At 43.6% G+C, this 18,644-nt stretch overlaps 1 protein-coding gene across 2 annotated transcripts in view; it reads left to right on the top strand.

Moving 5' to 3' along the window:
- The window catches only part of brd3b (bromodomain containing 3b), a 29,749-nt gene extending 11,119 nt beyond the window's left edge, over positions 1-18,630 (top strand). The window contains exons 7-12 of one of the 2 annotated variants that reach the window (XM_061980006.2): positions 30-425; positions 489-617; positions 696-878; positions 997-1,226; positions 1,294-1,592; positions 17,278-18,630. In XM_061980006.2, coding sequence (XP_061835990.1) covers positions 30-425; positions 489-617; positions 696-878; positions 997-1,226; positions 1,294-1,592; positions 17,278-17,396 — 1,356 coding nt within the window. In that variant the 3' untranslated portion in view covers positions 17,397-18,630. Of the gene's footprint in view, positions 1-29; positions 426-488; positions 618-695; positions 903-996; positions 1,227-1,293; positions 1,593-17,277 lie in introns of both variants that reach the window. The other variant, XM_061980005.2, reaches the window with a different exon arrangement.
- Positions 18,631-18,644: the final 14 nt, after the last annotated feature.

Genomic DNA, 18,644 nt, shown 5'->3' with positions numbered 1-18,644 from the left:
CCCCTCGTTTATCTTTGTGTCCCCAACAGAAGAAGGGGGTGAAAAGGAAAGCCGACACCACCACGCCCACCACGTCGGCCATCTCCGCGGGTCGCGCGGACTCGCCCACCGCACAGGACAACAAACCGGCCAAGTTGGCCTCGTCCCGCCGCGAGGCCGCCGCTCGTCCCGCCAAAGCCCGTCGCGAGACCATCGAGGATGTAGCAGCCGGCGACATCGGAAGTGCTGGCGCGGCGGCGGCGGGAAGGAAGAGCAGCAAGCTGGGCGAGCAGATGAAGCACTGCGACGCCATCCTGAAGGAGATGCTGTCCAAAAAGCACGCCGCCTACGCCTGGCCCTTCTACAAGCCAGTGGACGCAAAGGCTCTGGAGCTGCACGACTACCACGACATCATCAAACACCCCATGGACCTGAGCAGCGTCAGGGTAACAAGCCCCTCCTCCCCTGTACGTGGAATGTCCATCACATGGTGCTGTTTGTCCTTTCAGAAAAAGATGGATCAAAGCGAGTACAGCGACCCTCAGAGTTTTGCCACCGACGTCAGGTTAATGTTCTCCAACTGCTACAAGTACAACCCCCCCGATCACGAGGTGGTGGACATGGCGCGCAAGCTGCAGGTACGCACCTCCTTCTCCAACAGCTGCACCCGTCGCCCGCTCTTCCCGCGCTCAACAGTGTACGCTCTCGCGCCGCAGGACGTCTTCGAGATGCGTTTCGCTAAGATCCCGGATGAAGGCCTGGAGGCGTCGGTCCCGTCCACAACGCCATTGGTTAGTAAAAGCACCGCCTCGTCCGACAGCAGCAACAACTCCTCCTCAGATGAGTCGTCAGACTCGGAGGAGGAGCGCGCCACGCGATTGGCTGAGCTACAGGAGCAGGTTGGTGCTGCCGGCCAATCACAGGTCAAGAACATTCTAGTTTTCTCTTTTTCTGCTGGCATATTTTTTTTTTCCTGGAACGAACGGAGTGTTTCGCTAACGAGGTTTTTCCCTTCAGCTGAAGGCTGTGCACGAGCAGCTGGCCGTCCTGTCGCAGGCGCCCGTCAGTAAGCCAAAGAAGAAGAAGGAGAAGAAGAAGGACAAGGACAAGAAGAAGGACAAGGACAAAGGCAACAAGGCCAAGCTGGAGGAAGACAAGAAGCCCAAGGCTGCCGCACAGCAACCCAAAGCAGCCAATCAGAAGAAGGCGCCGGCGCGCAAAGCCAACAGCACGGTGACGGCCACCAGGTGAGTCCTTGGAGAGCACGCTGGGACTGAAGAAAAGCTTAACTGCGCTCCCTCCTGATGTGTGCAGGCAAACCAAGAAAGGCGGCAAGGCGGCGGGAGGCGCGTCCGCCAACGGAGACGACGGCGAGGAGTCGTCCCTGCCCATGTCCTACGACGAGAAGCGGCAGCTGAGTCTGGACATCAACCGGCTCCCCGGGGAGAAGCTGGGCCGCGTGGTCCACATCATCCAGTCCAGAGAACCTTCGCTGAGGGATTCCAACCCCGACGAGATCGAGATCGACTTCGAAACCCTTAAACCGTCCACGCTGCGGGAGCTGGAGCGCTACGTCAAGTCCTGCCTGCAGAAGAAGCAGAGGAAGCTGATGCGTAAGTAGACTCCGCCTCCTCTTGACAAGACTGGGGGCCTCTATTCTTTTTTTTATTTACAAAAATCACACAGAATATTAATATTCACCAAATACGAGACAGTGTGTGGATTTCATACCACAACATTTCAGAATCCGCATAGGCAAGAAAATATTCCGACCTGTGAAAGAAAGCACGCTGCAACCGTATGGCGTCCTTACGTCTCGCTACGGTAAGGCGACTAAACCATAGATGAACTTCAATTATTTTCCTTCATGAATCAAATACCTCCAACCTGCTAGCAGTTCTTTAATAAACACTATTCTCAAATACAAAATGTGAATACAGATTTAGCGATAGGGGTGGGAATTTTTGGGAGCTCACAATTAGATTATAAATCAATTATTTATGTACCGTATATTACCAAATAGTAGCCCGGGCGTTTATTTCACAAAATGGGGTCAGACCCCGGGCGGTTATTTGCACAAGGCTTTTATTTATTTTTGCACCAGGCCATTATTTGGTTACAATGGTTAGTGTCCAGTATTTTTTTTCGTACTAAAAACTTTAAATGTAAAAGCTAATGTAAACACACAAACAAAAAAACAAGACTATCAAAAGACAAGAGATCAACAAGGCCTCAACATGACCGTAGTGCAACAATTGTCAAATAGAATACAAATACTAAAAATAAATAAACTTTTTAAATAAAGCAGCCTACCGCGAAAAATAAAATGATGGTACCAAGTACTCAAGTATAAAACCCACCATCAAAACAGAACAATAATACTGTCACTGTCCTTTGCCTTAATGCGGATCATTTTGCGGGACACACGGTGGTTCAGTCCACGAACGTGATGTATCCGCTGACACAAATTAGCATCAAGCTCGTCGCTCACTTTCTTCCTACCTCCACCAGATAAGCGAGCCCGTTTTCCATCGATTGCCGACTGAGATTGTAGTTCTCCCTTTTTTTGTTTCCATTCTCGTACACGTTTTGGGTCAACGTTAAACTGCCTGGCCGCTGCCAAACCAGAATTCTGCTCCGCATACTTCACAACCGCTAGCTTGAACTTTAAGTCAAACTTTCTGTTCTTCCCCCTTAAAGTATTCCCGTCCATCAGTTGTGGTGTACCGGTATCCTGTTCATTCAACTCACTGCTGCTGTTGCTTGCCATGTTGAAACTTTTCCTCGTGGGTTTGTTGTTGTCGTTGAGTGTGTGTTACGCTATATGCGGTCACCCATTGCAATACCGTATTTTCCGCACCATAAGCCGCCCCGTGTTATAAGCCGCGCCTTCAATGAACGGCATATTTCAAAACTTTGTCCACCTATAAGCCGCCCCGTGTTATAAGCCGCATCTAACTGCGCTACAGGGAATGTCAAAAAAACAGTCAGATAGGTCAGTTAAACTTTAATAATATATTAAAAACCAGCGTTCTAACAACTCTGTTCACTCCCAAAATGTACGGTAATGTGCAAATGTGCAATCACAAACATAGTAAAATTCAAAATAGTGCAGAGCAATAGCAATAACTTAATGTTGCTCGAACGTTAATGTCACAACACACAAAATAAACATAACACTCACTTTCTGAAGTTATTCTTCATTCATAAATCCCTCGAATTCTTCTCCTACGGTGTCCGAATTAAAAAGTTGGGCGAATTACGGGATCCAAAATGGCCGGCTCCGTCTCGTCGAAGTCATCAGAGTCAGTGTCGCTGTTGTTTTTCCAGCAGTTCCGTGAATCCTGCCTTCCGGAAAGCTCGGACCACAGTTGAGACCGAAATATCCGCCCAGGCATTTACGATCCACTGGCAGATGTTGGCGTATGTCGTCCGGCGCTGTCTGCCTGTCTTAGTGAATGTGTGTTCGCCTTCGGTCATCCATTGTTCCCACGCCGTTCGCAGTCATGCTTTAAATGCCTTGTTGACACCAATATCGAGCGGTTGGAGTTCTTTGGTTAATCCACCCGGAATGACGGCGAGTGTTGTATTTGTGTGCTTCACTTGTTTTTTGACACCATCTGTGATGTGGGGGCGCGTGGAGTCGTATATCAACATGGACGGAGCTGCGTGAAAAAAGCCACCCGGCCTCTTCGCGTAAACTTCCCTTAACCACTCGCTCATCTTTTCTTCATCCATCCATCCCTTCGAGTTAGCTTTTATGATGACGCCGGCTGGAAAGTTCTCTTTTGGCAAGGTCTTCCTTTTGAATATCACCATGGGTGGAAGTTTCTGGCCATTAGCATGGCAAGCTAGAACCACAGTGTGTCGCTTAGTAGGAGCCATTTTGTGGTCTTTACAGATGTAAACACACAAAGGAAATGAAACGTAATACCCGCGCGCTTCTTCTTCTATGGGGGCGGGTGCTTACCTTGGCGGTTGCTTACCGTAGAAGAAGAAGCACTTCCTCTTCTACTGGGAAAAAAGATGGCGGCTGTTTACCGTAGTTGCGAGACCTAAACTTTATGAAAATGAATCTTAATATTAATCCATATATAAAGCGCACCGGGTTATAAGCCGCACTGTCAGCTTTTGAGTAAATTTGTGGTTTTTAGGTGCGGCTAATAGTGCGGAAAATACGGTACCTAGAAATTAGCGATCACGGCACCCGAGGGTCTTGTGAGATGACGCTGGCTGCTGCCAGATCATTATTAAGGCCAGAAACAATTTTTATTTCAACAGACTCTGGCACGTCAAAACTCTAAAGACCGAGCGCACAGTTCCTGTCTTCACAATAAAAGCGCTGCTTCATCCTGCCTGCGCTAACAAAATAAGAGTCTCAGAAAGCTGGCGTGCGCAAGCTAGCAAGCTACGGAGTTTTCCGCCAATGTATTTATTGTAAAATGTATTTATTGTAAAATGTATAAAAAGGAGTATGGAAGCTGGACAAATAAGATGGCAAAATGCAAGCACTTTGATGTGGTATTGGACAGAAAGGAGGACTTATTTTCTCCTCCATTGGAAAATGCGGAGGTTATCATCACTACTGTCTGATTCCAATCAATGCAAGTCATCACAATCATACCAACTTATATTCTTGTCTTCATGAAAGAAAGGAATGTTAATGTCTCTTTCATAAATAAATGAATATAAATGATATATATGAATGAGGTAGATTCATAAATAAATGAATATAAATGATATATATGAATGAGGTAGATCATTGGCGTTGTTAGGCCTATTTTAGGGGGGCTAAAGCCCCCCTAAAATATTCTTAAGCCCCCCTAAATAATTTGGTGTTTTTTTGTTTTTTTTTACAAATAAATGCCGACATATTCATTATAAAGTGGCCCGAATATGAGTTTAAATAAATAATCATATAACCTGTTATTATTCACTCAGTTTCCCCTCACTTCGTAGCGTAAGGTAGAGAGCCCCTTTCGTGCGTCGGTATCCAATCAATTCCACTTGTTCATATAGAAAATGCCCACATCACTCAAATTCCAGCCCGCATTTTCTCTGCGACCTTGCTTGCGGTCCTGCAGGTGTACGAAGCACATTATCTTCCTTTACAATGAGTGAAGCTGCACAAAACCTTGTGTGTGCAATTGTAAATCCCTTATTTTTTAAGTTTTGTGTTTCTTGTAGAATCCATATAAAGTAATATACATTAGCCTATTGTTAAAATAATGAAAAAAACATCATTAAATATATTTGTTTTATTGTATTGTTACATTAATAGCTGTTTTATTATTATAGGATGGCTTGTTAAACATTTAATAGGATTTTCAGAGGGAGGAAAAACCAAGACATTTACCGTATTTTCCGCACCATAAGCCGCCCTGGGTTATAAGCCGCGCCTTCAATGAACGGCATATTTCAAAACTTTGTCCACCTATAAGCCGCCCCGTGTTATAAGCCGCATCTAACTGCGCTAAAGGGAATGTCAAAAAAACAGTCAGATAGGTCAGTCAAACTTTAATAATATATTAAAAACCAGCGTGATGTGGGCGCGCATGGAGTCGTATATCAACATGGACGGAGCTGCGTGAAAAAAGCCACCCGGCCTCTTCGCGTAAACTTACCTTAACCACTCGCTCATCTTTTCTTCATCCATCCATCCCTTCGAGTTAGCTTTTATGATGACGCCGGCTGGAAAGGTCTCTTTTGGCAAGGTCTTCCTTTTGAATATCACCATGGGTGGAAGTTTCTGGCCATTAGCATGGCAAGCTAGAACCACAGTGAAGGATGACTTCTCATTCCCTGTGGTGCGAATATTCACCGTACGTGCTCCCGTTGAATCCACAGTGCGGTTCACAGGAATATCAGTTGCTGTGAAATAGTAATCCGTGTGCGGATGGAGAGATTGCGTCTTTTCATGAACCAGATCCCTGTCGCTTAGTAGGAGCCATTTTGTGGTCTTTACAGATGTAAACACACAAAGGAAAAGAAACGTACGGTAATATCCGCGCGCTTTTTCTTCTTCTACGCGGGCGGGTGGTTGCTTACAGTAGAAGAAGAAGCGCTTCCTGTTCTATGGGGGCGGGTGCTTACCTTGGCGGTTGCTTGCGTAGAAGAAGAAGCGCTTCCTGTTCTACCGGGAAAAAAGATGGCGGCTGTTTACCGAAGTTGCGAGACCGAAACTTTATGAAAATGAATCTTAATATTTATCCATATATAAAGTGCACCGGGTTATAAGGCGCACTGTCAGCTTTTGAGAAAATTTGTGGTTTTTAGGTGCGCCTTATAGTGCGGAAAATACGGTAAATGATATTTATGAATCAGGTAGATTCATAAATCAATATAAATGATATATTTGAATGAGGTAGATCCCCTCCACTGGGTCAATTGAAAAGTAGCTGGCCTGCAGAAAAAGCGTGGGCACCCCTGGCGTATGCTGTAACATGTTCACACATGTAAATATATATATACAGCTGGATATTAGATATACCGTATTTTCCGCACTATAAGGCGCACCTAAAAACCACAATTTTTCTCAAAAGCTGACAGTGCGCCTAATAACCCGGTGCGCTTTATTACGATTCATTTTCATAAAGTTTCGGTCTCGCAACTTCGGTAAACAGCCGCCATCTTTTTTCCCGGTAGAACAGGAAGCGCTTCTTCTTCTACGCAAGCAACCGCCAAGGAAAGCACCCGCCCCCATAGAACAGGAAGCGCTTCACCCGCCCCCATAGAACAGGAAGCGCTTCACCCGCCCCCGGAAGAAGAAGAAAAAACGCGCGGATATCACCGTACGTTTCATTTCCTGTTTACATCTGTAAAGACCACAAAATGGCTCCTACAAAGGACAAGGATCCGGTTCATAAAAAGACGCAATCTCTCCATCCGCACACGGATTACTACCGTATTTCACAGCAACTGATATTCCTGTGAACTGCACTGTGGAACGGGAGCACGTACGGTGAATATTCGCACCACAGAGAATGAGGAGTCATCCTTCACTGTGGTTCTAGCTTGCCATGCTAACTTCCACCCAGGGTGACATTCAAAAGGAAGACCTTGCCAAAAGAGACCTTTCCAGCCGGCGTCATCATAAAAGCTAACTCGAAGGGATGGATGGATGAAGAAAAGATGAGCGAGTGGTTAAGGGAAGTTTACGCGAAGAGGCCGGGTGGCTTTTTTCACACAGCTCCGAAGGCGAACACACCTTCACTAAGACGGGCAGATAGCGCCGGTCGACATACGCCAACATCTGCCAGTGGATCGTAAATGCCTGGGCAGATATTTCGGTCACAACTGTGGTCCGAGCTTTCCGGAAGGCAGGATTCACAGAACTGCTGCACAACAACAGCGACACTGAATCCGATGACTTCTACGAGACGGAACCGGCCATTTTTGGATCCCACGCTTGCGCAACTTTTCAATTCGGACACCGAAGACGAAGAATTCGAAGGATTTACGAATGAAGAATAACTTCAGAAGGTGAGCGCTATGTTTATTTTGTGTGTTGTGACATTAACGTTCGAGCAACATTATGTTGCTATTTATTGCTCTACACCATTTTGAATTTTACTATGTTTGTGATTGCACATTTGCGTACATTTTGGGACAGAGTTGTTAGAACGCTGGTTTTCAATATATTATTAAAGTTTGACTGAACTATCTGACTGTTTTTTGACATTCACTTTAGCGCAGCGTTTTTTTGACATTCACTTTAGCGCAGCGTAGGCGCGGCTTTTAGTCCGGGGCGGCTTATTGGTGGACAAAATTATGAAATATGTAATTCATAGAAGGTGCGGCTAATAATCCGGTGCGCCTTATAGTGCGGAAAATACGGTATATAGCAGACTAGATACGTGAGCACTGTATCAACCTAGTAGGGAAGGATATTGTCAAGGGTGGAATTTGGATAGAAGAAGTGGGCGACACAATTGGCTAGAGTACAGGGGGCGTGGTTAGAAGGATTAGATGCCTGTTTTGCATTACTGGAAAATGCATTATAAATTATTTTTAGGGCAAAATAAAAATAATGTGGGCTATCCGCTACTTACATGTGTTTGTAACTTTGACGGAGATCAAACACAATTTTTCCTGCTCTCTACATCATGATCAGTGAGTGTTAGACCACCAGAGTCTGACGTGATAATTACTGCCATTGTAGATAAATCCACAATGCTTCAGTGACAAGGTTTATTTATTACATTCCATATGAAGCACCTTGTCATTTATTCATTTACATTTGACTAGCTAGTTTTGCCTGCAACAGTGTCTCACAAACGTTTACAAAGCATTTTTGTCACAAATGTCTCGTGGGAATGATCGCCACTCGCTCTTACACGTATCTCGCTTTGAACCGTCGATTGGTCGGCTGCCGCGTGCTGTCAATCATTGTCACGTTGGCACGAAGGTGCTGCCACAATGAGTTTGCGGGCGGTCCAAAGAGACTTGACTTATCTCCATTCGATAGCGTTACGTTATTTTTGGAGCGTAAAAAGTGCAGGGGACATGTGACCCCCTCCCCTCGAACTATGTCAATGGGTATGGTTTACATCCTAACCCATACAAAACAGTACTTGAAAAACGATGCCTGATCCGGTACCAAAACATATTTAAAACATTTCCTAGTTTATGGCATTTTGTGACATTTAAGGGAGAACTGCACTTATGGGGAATTGATACAAGCATGTGTGTTTAAAAAAAAAAAAAAAAAAAAAGCATTCTAACTTGTAAATTAATGCTAGCAAAAGTCAGCTAGCAATGGAGGTAATTGGAGTCGCTCTATTCCGCCTACAAAGCGCTCTAGAAAACACCCAAAAGCCTCTTTCAACGTTTTATGTAAGTATATATGTAATATAGTAACATTCCCTTAAAATCACTAATTTATGTATTTCGCTCATTTATAGCATACAGTGGCATACCTGCCAACTACTCCGGTTTTCCCGTAATTAGTACGGTTTTCATCAACCTATTCCGGGTTACGGTTGCAGTGATAAAAAATACGTTTTTTCATTAATTAAAAAAAATTTTTTTTTTTAAAGTTTTATTCACGAAATCGCGTAACAACAATGACGATCGACACTGCTTCCCGTAACTTCCTATCGAGCCATTCCGAATGCCATGCGCAAGGCTATTTATAGCACCGCTGCCAAGCACGAGGCACCAGTTGTATGGCGTCACATTAGTGCCAAAAATCCGAGCGCATAAAAACTGTTATCGCGCGCTGATTCTCCACTTCGTGCGCGCGCGCGACACCATTTTGCGCGCGCGTGGTGCCTTTTTAGCGTGCGCGCGGTGCCTTTCTGCGCGCTCTCTGTGTACTCCTGGCATTTCTCCTCGCGCTGTCATGTTTCTTTTTGGCACTTTGGGGGCGGGTATGCTTATACGGCCCCTCCTGTCTGATTGGTCAGGCGAAAAACGCTGAAAAATGCTCAGAGCCAATCAGAAGTATAGCAGGGCGGGTCATCGTCAATATGTATCAAGATTTACGGAGGAAGAAGTGGATAAAAAAATGTCGTGCGCTGATGAAGGTTATTTCATAGCACATAAACACAATACAGGGTAATACAAAATGTGACCCAAATAAATAATAAGACAACAAACACCATAATCACATCTTTCAGCCACAACTGGTCCACCAGCAATAACATTATTTTATATTTTCACTTCTTCTTGAACATTTGTTTTCTAATTTATGGAATTTCTTTTGATTCAGCCATAAAATTAATGAAATAATCTTTGAATTTTGTTTTTAAAATGTTAAAAATAGCTTTTAATAATGTATTCTGAAACAGTTTAAAATAATCAGAGAACTGACTAACACTGACCCTACACAACTATGTTGCACAATTAAGTCATTTTTTTTTTAAAGCGAAAGAGGTAATTTCAACAGGTACAGCATCCTATGTCATATCTACATGTAATAAGATTTGTAACAAGGCAAACTGTTTGTAAATTGGTCGAAAATCGAGCAAGTTATGGTAATTTAAGTAGTACATGTACCATTGACATCAATGTAATGATTGAGGCTAGATGTCTGAAGTAAGATGGCTACAACGTTGCTACGCTGGAGAATGATTGGTCATATGAAAAATGCTCACAGCCAATCAGAAAGGAGGGGCCATCTAAGCATACCCGCCCCCAAAGTGCCAAAAAGAAACATGACAGCGCGAGGAGAGATGCCAGGAGTACACAGAGAGCGCGCAGAAAGGCGTCGCGCGCGCGCAGAAAGGCACCACGCGCGCGCAAAATGGTGTCGCGCGCGCGCACGAAGAGGAGAATCAGCGCGCAATAACAGTTTTTATGCGCTCGGATTTTTGGCACTAGTGTGACGCCATACAGTTGCCATTGTTTCCAAACGAGCGAACGATCATGGAATCAGCCGGAGAAAAATGGCAAACGAGTCTTAAACGGAAAAGAAAACTGCAGTCATTCCGTGAAGAATATTCAAAAGCCTATCCGGGAATAATTATCCGTTCCAAAAAGGGTGAAAACTACGCCAATTGCACCTTGTGCAGACAAGATTTTTCGATCGGACACGGAGGAATTAGCGATGTAAAAGACCACGTTGGGACAAAAAAACACAAGTCTAATGCCGTTGCTAGCGATACAAGTGGAAAACTTTCAACGTTTTTCGTCGCCCAAACAGTGATAGTTCTAGCAACATTTTAACCTGTCTGAATGCTAATAATCATTTTGCACTTTGCATTTTGGACCCTGGCTACTAGGTTTTTCTGATTTCAAAAGTTGGCAGGTATGCAGTGGTGTATTCATTTCAAAGATGCCTCACAACATTGGCTATTTCCTTCAAGAACAACATTACTAGTCATGACAGACTTCATGAGAGACTACTTTGGGACAAATGATGATCCAGAAACTTGTATTTTTGAGCCTGAATATAAGGAGGATGATCTACAAGTTTAAGAAGCTGAGTAATGAACAGATCCAGCAAGTAGCAGTATTGCTAAGTGCTAAACAAGACATACACACATATTAAAACAATCACTTACTGTACATTGTCTGCTCTCACTGGGGTGCTGACTGATGGGATGTGTATATCTTCACGTTTAGATAAAGAATTAACCATTATCTTCTCGCAGGTAAAACATTATTTTTTTGAAGTGGCGCAGTGAGTGTCTTTTTGTGTCTTTCTCGCCCTCTCCGGGTCTAAGTTGGATGTCAAAGTTGACCAACTTCTCGGTTTATGACCACAACCTTCTACTATCCAGGTGAGAGGCATGGTTTATAATCTGGATTTAACTTTCACCAACTCGGAGGCGATGCAGCAGCTCAATAGGTCAATATAGCAGCATATGACTGTATTATGCTAATGGTATATATTTGTACCATGAATTGATTTACGTGGACATCAAGTAGAAAAACTTATTGGGGTGTTACCATTTAGTGGTCAATTGTACGGTATATGTACTGTACTGTGCAATCTACTAATAAAAAAGTTTCAATCAATCAATCAATAAGCTAGTTAGCTCTCTGAGAGCACAGCGCCGCTAAAAGTAGTTCCTCTGCATTAGCGCTTATAATAACAATATCCCCAATAGTTGGTTAATTTGCAGGGCACAACATGTAAATAGAGTATTCTTGGTGGTTTTGGCATGTTTTTAGAGGGCTTTATGGGTGGAATAGATGACTCCCGTTAGCTCCACCTCGTACTTGCCATAGTTTACCAATTAGAATGCATAAAACAAGAACAACATGTGTTGTCTTTAGAGATATCCGATATTCCAATTCTGTCCAACTCTTAATTACCGATTCCGATATCGACCGATATATACGGTCATGGAATTAACACATTATTATGCCTACTTTTGTTGTGATGCCCTGCTGGATGCATTAAACAATGTAACAAGGTTTTCCAAAATAAAAGAACAACTTCAACTCAAGTTATGGAAAAAAGTGCCAACATGGCACTGCCATATTTATTATTGAAGTCACAAAGTGCTTTTTTTTTTAACATGCCTCAAAACAGCAGCTTGGAATTTGGGACATGCTCTCCCTGAGATAATCCTGACACCCACTAATACTATGGGAAATACTACTCTGACTTTCACTAAGTCTAAGTCTAAATCTAAGAAAGTGCATTATTCTCCTTTTTTTTAAACATGCCTTAAAACAGCTACAATCAATCAATGTTTATTTATATAGCCCTAAATCACAAGTGTCTCAAAGGGCTGCACAAGCCACAACCACATCCTCGGTACAAAGCCCACATTAGGGCAAGGAAAAACTCACCCCAGTGGGACGTCGATGTGAATGACTATAAGAAACCTTGGAGAGGACCGCATATGTGGGTAAACCCCCCCCCCCTCTAGGGGAGACCGAAAGCAATGGATGTCGAGTGGGTCTGACATGATATTGTGAGAGTCCAGTCCATAGTGGATCCAACATAATAGTAAGAGTCCAGTCCATAGTAAGGCCAGCAGGACACCATCCCGAGCGGAGACGGGTCAGCAGCGTAGAGATGTTCCCAGCCGATGCACAGGCGAGCGGTCCACCCCAGGTCCCGACTCTGGACAGCCAGCACTTCATCCATGGCCACCGGACCTGTGCTCCCCCCCCTCCACAAGGAAAAGGGGAGCAGAGGAGAAAAGAAAAGAAACGGCAGATCAACTGGTCTAACAGGGGGGCTATTTAAAGGTTAGAGTATACAAATGAGTTTTAAGATGGGACTTAAATGCTTCTACTGAGGTAGCATCTCTAACTGTTACCGGGAGGGCATTCCATAGTACTGGAGCCCCAATAGAAAACGCTCTATAGCCAGCAGACTTTTTTTGGGCTCTGGGAATCACTAATAAGCCGGAGTTCTTTGAACGCAGATTTCTTGCCGGGACATATGGTACAATGCAATCGACAAGATAGGACGGAGCTAGACCGTGTAGTATTTTATACGTAAGTAGTAAAACCTTAAAGTCACATCTTAAGTGCACAGGAAGCCAGTGCAGGTGAGCCAGTATAGGCGTAATATGATCAAACTTTCTTGTTCTTGTCAAAAGTCTAGCAGCCGCATTTTGTACCAATTGTAGTCTTTTAATGCTAGACATAGGGAGACCCCAAAATAATACGTTACAGTAGTCGAGACGAGACGTAACGAACGCATGAATAATGATCTCAGCGTCGCTAGTGGATAAAATAGAACGAATTTTAGCGATATTACGGAGATGAAAGAAGGCCGTTTTAGTAACACTCTTAATGTGTGACTCAAAGGAGAGAGTTGGGTGGAAGATAATACCCAGATTCTTTACCAATTCGCCTTGTGTAATTGTTTGGCTGTCAAATGCCAAGGTGGTATCACTAAACAAATGTCGGTGTTTAGCAGGACCGATAATCAGCATTTCCGTTTTCTTGGCGTTGAGTTGCAAGAAGTTAGCGGACATCCATTGTTTAATTTCATTAAGACACGCCTCCAGCTGACTACAATCCGGCGTGTTGGTCAGCTTTAGGGGCATGTAGAGTTGGCTGTCATCAGCATAACAATGAAAGCTAACACCGTATTTGCGTATGATGTCGCCTAGCGGCAGCATGTAAATACTAAAGAGTGCAGGGCCAAGAACCGAACCTTGAGGAACTCCGCACGTTACCTTAACATAGTCCGAGGTCACATTATTATGGGAGACGCATTGCATCCTGTCAGTAAGATAAGAGTTAAACCACGACAAAGCTAAGTCTGACATACCAATACGTGTTTTGATACGCTCTATTAAAATATTATGATCGACGGTATCGAAAGCAGCGCTAAGATCAAGAAGCAGCAACATAGATGACGCATCAGAATCCATCGTTAGCAGTAGATCATTAGTCATTTTTGCGAGGGCTGTCTCCGTAGAGTGATTTGCCCTGAAACCGGATTGAAAAGGTTCACAGAGATTGTTAGACACTAAGTGTTCATTTAGCTGCTGTGCGACAATTTTTTCGAGGATTTTGGAAATAAAGGGAAGGTGGGACACCGGTCGATAGTTTACCATGAGGTCAGGATCAAGGTTAGGTCTTTTGAGCAGAGGATGAATAACCGCTTTCTTGAATGCTAGGGGAACAGTGCCAGAGGAAAGTGATAAGTTTATAATATTTAGCACTGATGGACCTAATAATACAAAAAGCTCCTTGATAAGTTTCCCAGGAAGTGGGTCAAGTAAACATGTTGTTTGTTTTATCCCACTTACACGCCGTAATAGTTCCTCTAATGTTATTTCATCAAAAAGAGAGAGACTATTTTGTATTGCAGTATCCGTCATAGATACAGTTGTATCTGTGTTAATAGAACCCAGTTGTAGCTGGGATGCATTGTCTTTAATCTCCTTTCTAATGAGTTCAATTTTCTTATTAAAGAAATTCATAAAGTCATCTGCCGAGTGGGTGGAGCTATTGGGAGGAGTCCCTTGTTGGGTTAGCGATGCTACTGTACTAAACAAAAATTTAGGGTCGTTTTTGTTGAGGCGGATGAGATTTGAGTAATATTTAGCTTTAGCTAAGGTAAGCATGCGTTTATACGATATTAAACTATCACTCCATGCTTGATGGAAAACCTCAAGCTTGGTCGCGCGCCATTTGCGTTCCAACTTTCTACATGATAATTTATGAGCTACAAAAACAATGAAGGCACACACCTTCAGTCCAGAGTACACTAGAGTAATAAAGTAAACAATAACATAGTCCACCTTTAGTGCAAGACTGCCTGGTATACTGTATAACAGGAAATTATAAACTGGGCTCAATCTGCCCTGCTCTAACATATTTGTATGAGTGTAACAAATGTGCTGCAAGCTAGTGGTGAGTGCTTGAAGTGGCCTAGCAGTCAGTCAGAGCTTCTGACATGCTGCATTGAGACAGGGCACCTCCGCTCACTGTGCGCCATGCAGGCCAGACTAGCCACACCAAACTCCACCGTCGTGTGTTGTCCCTGACCACAACGTGAGCTTTCGCCCCGGGGTGGTTTTTGTAATATTTTTGTTTTTTCTCGGCGCAGTCTTTAAGCGACAATTGTGTGGTACTACTTTTTTTTCGCGGTTTGCTTTTCATCCATCTCCTGCTTGTATTCATGGTGTATCTCCTTATGATTCTTGATGAGGTGGGAGATCAAATTGCTCGTATTAAAGGAAGACGTCTCGGTTCCTCCTCGCATAACCAACTTTTTGCAGTCATTGTAAATTGCCAGTTTTTTATCCGTCAGACACACTTTAAAATAATCCCAAACCATAGACTTGGTGTTGTTAGTCAGTCACAGAGCGAGCTCGCTTGTTAGCCACGGCTACAGCACCGGCAACAACACACTCTTCTTGTTGTTAAGCGGCGATTTGATGAGGTCATCAAGCGTCGCCAGTAAACCTCTCATGCTGCAGTCGTCAACTCCTGTGTTGTGTGTGGGAGAGTGGAGAGGCTGCTGGCTGGGTTTATATCCATGTTTTACCGGATATGTACCGCGCCGTAAAACGGTGTTTTAAAAAGTCATTCATTTTACTTTTTGAAACTGATACCGATAATTTCCGATATCACATTTTAAAGCATTTATCGGCCGATAGCATACCTGCCAACTACTCCAGTTTTCCCGTAATTACCGTATTTTCCGCACCATAAGGCGCCCTGGGTTAAAAGCCGCGCCTTCAATGAACGGCATATTTCAAAACTTTGTCCACCTATAAGCCGCCCGGTGTTGTAAGCCGCATCTAACTGCGCTAAAGGAATGTCAAAAAAACAGTCAGATAGGTCAGTCAAACTTTAATAATATATTAAAAACCAGCGTTCTAACAACTCTGTTCACTCCCAAAATGTACGCAAATGTGCAATCACAAACATACGTATATCAACATGGACAGAGCTGCGTGAAAAAAGCCACCCGGTCTCTTCGCGTAAACTTAAACTTACCTTAACCACTCGCTCATCTTTTCTTCATCCATCCCTTCGAGTTAGCTTTTATGATGACGCCGGCTGGAAAGGTCTCTTTTGGCAAGGTCTTCCTTTTGAATATCACCATGGGTGGAAGTTTCTGGCCATTAGCATGGCAAGCTAGAACCACAGTGAAGGATGACTTCTCATTCCCTGTGGTGCGAATATTCACCGTACGTGCTCCCGTTGTATCCACAGTGCGGTTCACAGGAATATCAGTTGCTGTGAAATAGTAATCCGTGTGCGGATGGAGAGATTGCGTCTTTTCATGAACCGGATCCCTGTCGCTTAGTAGGAGCCATTTTGTGGTCTTTACAGATGTAAACACACAAAGGAAATGAAACGTACGGTAATATCCGCGCGCTTTTTCTTCTTCTACGCGGGCGGGTGGTTGCTTACAGTAGAAGAAGAAGCGCTTCCTGTTCTATGGGGGCGGGTGCTTACCTTGGCGGTTGCTTGCGTAGAAGAAGAAGCGCTTCCTGTTCTACCGGGAAAAAAGATGGCGGCTGTTTACCGTAGTTACGAGACCGAAACTTTATGAAAATGAATCTTAATATTTATCCATATATAAAGCGCACCGGGTTATAAGGCGCACTGTCAGCTTTTGAGAAAATTTGTGGTTTTTAGGTGCGCCTTATAGTGCGGAAAATACGGTAGGTCTACTACACTACTGTATTTTAATGTTGTCATTATGGTGGTACTTAATGAATGCTTAGATCTACTACACTACTGTATTTTAATGTTGTCATTATGGTGGTACTTAATGAATACTTAGGTCTACTACACTACTGTATTTATTAATGTTGTCATTATGGTGGTACTTAATGAATACTTAGGTCTACTACACTACTGTATTTAATGTTGTCATTATGCTGGTACTTAATGAAAATGAATACTTAGGTCTACTACACTACTGTATTTAATGTTGTCATTATGCTGGTACTTAATGAATACTTAGGTCTACTACACTACTGTATTTAATGTTGTCATTATGGTGGTACTTAATGAATACTTAGGTCTACTACACTACTGTATTTTAATGTTGTCATTATGGTGGTACTTAATGAATACTTAGGTCTACTACACTACTGTATTTAATGATGTCATTATGGTGGTACTTAATGAATACTTAGATCTACTACACTACTGTATGTAATGATGTCATCATGGTGGTACTTAATGAATACTTAGATCTACTACACTACTGTATGTAATGATGTCATCATGGTGGTACTTGGAGAGCCAGGTGTTTTCTAAGATGGTCCAAAATGTTTGCCCTAACAAATGAGATGAACTTCATTTTTGTCTCCTTTTTATTCCTTGATTAAAATGTTGTGGTTGAAGGATTAAATAAGAGTGAGCTCGGAGTAAATCAGCTGACACTTTTTTCCCCCCCACCCCCTACAGAAAAGCAAGCTGGAGGCGGGGCTTCGGGAGGCGGGGCTAGTCGTTTGAGTGGCAGCTCCTCTTCCTCTTCTGATGACAGCTCCTCAACGGGAACCTCTTCTTCCTCAGACACAGACTGAACACACACACACACACACACACACACACTTTCATGTAAACTTACACACATCATGAACACACACATTCTGAACTTGGTAAGAAACACATATTTAGATCTATATATATATCCACACACACACACACACACACACACACACACACACACACACACACACACAGACTGTATGTACATAGGCTGAGCTGTTTTTTAGCACCTAGTGTTGTTTTTGGCTTGCTTTTCCCGGAGGAGGACGGGGTCGACGCTTCTTTCTTTGTCGTCGTCTTGGATCGCGCCCCCCCAACCCCCCCCACAAACCCCACGACCTCTGACAACATTCCGGAAGCATCTGAAGAGAAAGCGAGGCGATCTCAGATGGTTTTTCGCCAGCTCACCAACGTTATCGGTAGCAAATACGCCATTTTAAGACGAAGAAGAAAAAAAATCAATCAAACGCAGGACGGGGCCGAGGTGCGTTCAAGGATGCTCGGGATATCCAAGCGTCAGCAGTCTGGCTAATGAGACTAGAATAAATCCAGAAAGCCCCGCCCCTTTCAACAAAACACTACAATTCCTTCCCGGACACTTTGGTCACGTGCTGGACTTCCTTAATCACTTCCTGTTTGGTGCCCCGCCTACTCAGCCCTCGTTTGCGTCGTCACGGCAGCCGAGTGTTGAAAAAAATTATTTTTAATGTTTTTAATTTGTACTTTTTCATATGTGTATTATTTCTTACGGTGATGACATCATAGCGGGAGACTTTCTCTTTTATTTTGAAGACCTCTGTTACATTTCACCAATCTTCATTAAGCCTCGCGATGATGTCGGCTGCCTTTTTAAACCGGACTCCACCCTCTGATGCCGATTGGCTGCTGGCGGGCAGCAAGCCACGCCTCCACCTGCGAAGGCGGGCTCTGGACGGACGTTTGTCATTTACGAATTCCTCCTCAGAAGAAAAAAAAAACCAAGCAATGTGTGAGCGACAGACGGTAACCTTCCTGTTTGTTTTTAGTTGACGCTAATAGTTAATTTTTGTATTTTAATAAGAAAAAGGAAAAAAGTGATTTTATGTATTTGCATGCACTCCGGCCGTACGTCGTATGTTTGAGCACTGTATAGTAGCTGTATAGTAGCTGTGCCAGCTTAGCACCAACGCGGGAGGACAAAAACCACAATTTGGTGTAATTACTCATATGGGATCCTTATTTTCTGACTTCCTTTTGTTTTCATAAATAAACACATGACGTGACACGTGACTGGACCCTGATTG

This window comes from Nerophis lumbriciformis, linkage group LG20, assembly GCF_033978685.3.
Source record: "Nerophis lumbriciformis linkage group LG20, RoL_Nlum_v2.1, whole genome shotgun sequence".
Lineage (NCBI taxonomy): Eukaryota > Metazoa > Chordata > Actinopteri > Syngnathiformes > Syngnathidae > Nerophis > Nerophis lumbriciformis.
Note: the sequence above shows the minus strand (reverse complement) of the source record. Positions and strands in the feature narration are given on the sequence as shown.